General features: G+C 40.1%; 1 protein-coding gene across 1 annotated transcript in view; it reads right to left on the bottom strand.

Annotated features, from left to right (window-relative positions):
- pcsk1 (proprotein convertase subtilisin/kexin type 1) overlaps positions 1-3839 on the bottom strand; it is a 14195-nt gene extending 10356 nt beyond the window's left edge. Inside the window, exons 1-3 of the mRNA XM_010784663.1 lie at positions 3334-3839; positions 2046-2150; positions 1373-1495 (exon numbers count right to left, since the gene is read on the bottom strand). Of these exons, the coding sequence (XP_010782965.1) occupies positions 1373-1495; positions 2046-2150; positions 3334-3522 (417 nt within the window). The 5' untranslated portion in view covers positions 3523-3839. The remainder of the gene's footprint in view (positions 1-1372; positions 1496-2045; positions 2151-3333) is intronic.
- Between the last annotated feature and the right edge of the window lie 1161 nt (positions 3840-5000).

Below are 5000 nucleotides of genomic sequence, written 5' to 3'. Positions count from 1 at the left end.
AATACACTAAACGGCACTTTAAGGCCAATTCCATTAGTGTCATCATCCCTCATAGGCAAAAATGATTCATCTCAATTTGTTTTCTTATTCCCCGCAAGCCTGTGACTCATGTTCGGTTAGCGCAGGTGCGGAGAAGTGGAAGATGATAGAATATGTGAAGCTCTCTCTTTCCAGAAAGCACACAAACACAAACAGTGATGCAACACACATTAACATCCTCACTAAATCTACATTATTTTTAGTAGTACATGATGATGTATGGTTCTTAAATCTTTTTTAAATGTGTTTTACTGCTGTATTTATATTACATAATGAGTTTTGCATTGAGTTTTTTTGTTTTAAATGGCTTGGCTTAAAAAAAACAAGGTTGCTGGTCCTTGTTGTATGGTAGTATATATATTGTAATAATTCATACTTTTTAATTTTTTTAACACATCATCTTTTCCCGTTTTGTGTTATTGTTAATTAAATAGCTTTTAATCCACTATTTTCACTGTTTTATGACAAGCAATGAATCAAATCATTTTTCATTTAATCTAAATATAATTCTGCACATAGATGAATTATGAACCTAATTGTTAGTTGCAGCCCCAATGGAGAAACTTGACTTTAATCAATATAAACAGCATCCAAATATATTTCGTAGTGCTGTGGTCAACAGTTTAGTCACCAAGTTTATTTTAGGCTTATGGATCAAAACCATTAAAGATATCATTCACAGTGGAAAACATAAGAGGTCAGGATGAAGTGAGCGTGTTAGTAAAGGATCTGGAAGATGATGCAGAGCTCTGACAATCTACAGATCACTGCTACCACTTAGCCTCAAAGGCCTGATAACCCTCTCATCCAGGGTGCATCGGGACCTAATGCCAGGCTCTGCTCCATCCTGCAGGATTACCGGCTCTCCCTCCTCTCCTCTCTCACCAATTAAGCAAATGGCTCTTTTGGCTTGGACTGCTTGATGGCATGCTATTGTTTCATTGTTTTGTTGCTTTTCTGCACACATGCAAGCATTCAATTGCTGACTGAAATGCACACACACACACACATACTGCACACACACACTCTCTCAATGGCCTGCTGTGTGGAGCTGTCCAGCTCTCTCAGCGCTTCAGGGAGTCTCAGGGGAGAACAGACCAGCTGCATGCAGGCAGAAGGCTCAACCAGACACAACAGAAGTACAACACATGAACAGAAGGCTGGATGTTAAACTAAATCTGTTTTTTTCGAGATCTGGAAAGTTTTCAATTATTTTTTAAATGGGAACCCAACTTCTTTAAACTAGCGAGAACCATGTCAATTATTGAACCACTTGTTGAATTTCCAGTCCAGCTTTGTGTTGTGTGACATTCAAGCGTTATTGGAGACTCACCAGGTACCACTGCTGGTTCCACATAGGATCATCGAACAGCTTGTCCACCGGGCAGTCCCTGCACCCCCCGAGAGACGCTCTCTTGCTGCGACGTTTCTCGTACTGCTGCTCTGCCCAAAGCACCTACACACAGACAACAGGTGACACTTTACTTTAAAGGGGACAAAATATGATCATTTTCAGAATCATACATACGTTTGGTTTCTATTAGAACATATTAACATGTTAAATGTTTAAAAGAAAACCAACTTTTTTCTCAGTCTGTTTTAATGAGGTTGTATTCCTCTTCTTAGGTTTCATTAATTTAGCACCTTCTAGAAACAGCCCAGTCTTCTCTGATTGGCTAGTGAGAACAATTTGACGCACCTTGGGAAAGGTAATTCTCAAGTTTAGCTACTGGTGGATCGTATATTGAAATTAGCCTGCATTTGACATAAGAAGGGGAGCCAAATCTGAGTGAATCCTATATTTTATAACAGGAACCCCAAGAACGGAATAATTGAACCTAATTTAAAATGTGTGGGCTGGTTGGCACTGGATATACCCAAATGTATGTGGACACTGAAAGAGTATTTTTTTCTATAAAATGTCCCCTTTAATATTTTTTAAATGTAACAACATGTTGTGCACAGACTAAGCATGGACGAGCTGATAGCTAAAAGTGGCCACTCACCCGATCATCCTCCGACAGCCGCCTGGTGATGTGGTTGGCGCTTCGTTTCATTCTGCTAGGATGATTGCGATGTTTGAACAAGAAATGGTCTTCCAGGGCCCCGATCTGCGGAGACAAAGGCATGAGACAGTCTGAATATTTGATAGAAAATGACATAAAACTGGCCTTCTGGTCTAGGAAGCCAGTCGCACAGGTCTGAAAACATTATTATCTCTCACAAAGAAATCTTCAGGTATTCAGTTGTATGGGGGAGCAACAAAGAATAATCAGAAAGAAAGAATCAGTTCACCACAGGGTTACATCTTTTTAAATCTCCTTATTTTTGTAAATATGTGAGGCATTTTGAGTGGTGCCATGAGTTGGATATTACATTTCTAGTAGAGAGATTATTTTCAGGTTTTATTTTAATTCAATCCCATTGGAAACAAGCAAAGCACAATGTAGAAGGTCTATGTGTGTATGCTTTTCTGAGGATGCAGGCTTGATGTGCATCTTTGGCTGCAATTATTATCAACATTATTGCCATGGACGAACAGAAAAATATCTTGAATATGCACACAATGTTTTCTTTTAAATTATGTTTAAATATGCTTTTACGCTGATGTTCTAATCTTGACTGAAGTGTCTTTTAAACAAATGTGGGATAATATAGAAACAGATATATGTGTGATTATGTTACTGACAGAGCAGAAGAAGGAGAAGATTCCAGTTTGCCTCAGTATCCATGACAGCCGAGTTAATAATTGACCGCTGCGGCTCAGAGCTACAGGTTTCACATTAATGTCCTTATATAATTCCCTATAATGTGTTTGTATAAGGAAGAGCGGCACGAGTCAGTCTCAAATGACTGGAAACACAGGGATGTAAAGAACAGGGGAAATTAGAAACCAGAGTTATCAGGAGTGTGTAAACAGTGAGTCATGGATTGATTGAATCCCCCTGCTTTCATTTATCAGTGTGCTTTTGGGCTATAATAAAAGCAATGAGTTTCCATTATAATGGCCTTTTCAAACACAGCAGAATAATTGATGGAGCTATTGCCTGCTGATTTTGTAGGCTGCAGGCTTTATTAACATTTCATGATTCATTTAGCTTTTATGGTTTCTGCTGTTAAATCAGACGTTTTATATTAAAATGACACATTATTCAGGTCCCAGTTTGCTTTGACAACACGCCAAATCACTGATGTTCATTAAAACTGCCAGCACACACCTTCATTTTTAGGATAATTTAAAGCGTTTTCAGTGAAAGTGTAGCCGGTGCTGCTCCGGGACATTTTGGTGCCTACCTGTCGGACCAGTTTGTAGTCCAGCTCTTTGGCGATCGACTCTGCAGCGTCCAGTCCTCCGGGGATCTCCACTGCCCACTCGTTCAGGTACTGCCTGTCCGCGAGAGAGGACTCCAGAGACCGGGGAACCACGGAGAAGAGGACCGCGAAAACACAACACATCATCGCTGGACGGCATCTCACTTCCATCTCAGAGGAAATTCAACCAGATAAAGAAAATAATATATATGTACAAACAGCTTCCCAAGAAAGCAGCCAAACCCGAGATCTTTTGTCAAGATAATAAAGAGATCTCCTTGTTTTTTCCCCTTCTTGTTCCGTAAGAAACCGCTTGCTGAGAGATGGATGGAAGGAGGATCTACGCGTTATTGGTCCGCCAAGGAGAGGAAACACTGAGGATAGGGAGGGCTGGTGTGTGCGTGTGTGTGGTCTCGATGGGGGGTGCACACACGTCAAATTACGGCTGCTCTGACGTCAGTTTGGCGTCTACCTTTGCTAAAATGTGAGTTAGTCCCTGGAGGAGAAACTCTGAACGGGAGGAGGATGAGGAGATTCGACTAAAAATAACCCTCTGTTTGTCCCTGAAGAAGAGGGGAGAGGAGGAGGAGACATTGGGAAGAAACACAATAATAAAATGAATCCTGCTTACTTATGATGTTTATCATATGGCTGCAGCGTCCATTCACTGTGAGAGACTATCTGTGTGATAAATCAAAGCTCGACTGATGTTTGTGCTACAGTTGATCGATTAGAGGAATCGGTCTCAATCAATAATACATGATGGCCAGAGAGAGAGGGGTGGGTGTCAGCACCGCGGACAGCTCATCTCCCACGCCACAGATCCTCATCAGGGCCCAGGAGTTCAAAACTTTTAATCTCAATCAGATCCGATCAGATTTTGAAATCGCATTTTTTGTGATCCAGGATCAGACAAATCGGCCAGATTTTGTCCCTGGAGTTCAAAGCAATTCAGGATAGGATCAGCCCGATCCAGATTACGACTTTTCATGATGACTAGATCCTGAATATCAGTGCTTTAATCCTACCGATCGCCATCTAGTGGACATGAAAAATAATACAAGGAAGACAAGAGACCACATTGCAGACATCTATTTTCCGCAATTACTTTTGAAAGGTGATAACAGATGGACTTTTTTTTTGTTGAAGGTATTTTTTCTTTAATCTAAATTACATTTGTGATTGACAATCTTTGTTGTGATACTTTCATGAGTTTAAACATTTATGTCATCAACATTTGGTTGAAAACAAAATAGGCCACCACAAACGTGACCAAAAAATGAAAAATAAAATTGATTTGCCATGAAGGCTAAAAATTGCGTATTATTTCAGTTAACAAACTTTGCCATCTTATTTATATTGAAACATAATTTTAAATAAATGGTACAGTACATTTTGCTCTGGTAAACCACTGGAAATCCACCCCTCTGGTGGGATCAGGATAATCCAGTTTTTTGGGATCAAACTGATCCCAATCCTGTGTTGTCGGTTTGAACTACCCATTTTGAAGATTTGATCCAGATTCAAGCTTGGATTGGATTTCCTGATCTGATCGGATATCCTAATCATGTTTTTTGGTTTTGAACTCCCCAAAATCCAAATCTGATCTGATCAGATAGGGATTAAAAGTTTTGAACTCCTGGGCCCTG

The sequence above is a fragment of the Notothenia coriiceps genome, unplaced genomic scaffold (assembly GCF_000735185.1).
Source record: "Notothenia coriiceps isolate Sejong01 unplaced genomic scaffold, NC01 NC01_scaffold00026424, whole genome shotgun sequence".
NCBI lineage: Eukaryota > Metazoa > Chordata > Actinopteri > Perciformes > Nototheniidae > Notothenia > Notothenia coriiceps.
The sequence above is the reverse complement of the archived record's forward strand: the minus strand, read 5'-3'. Positions and strand labels throughout refer to the sequence as shown.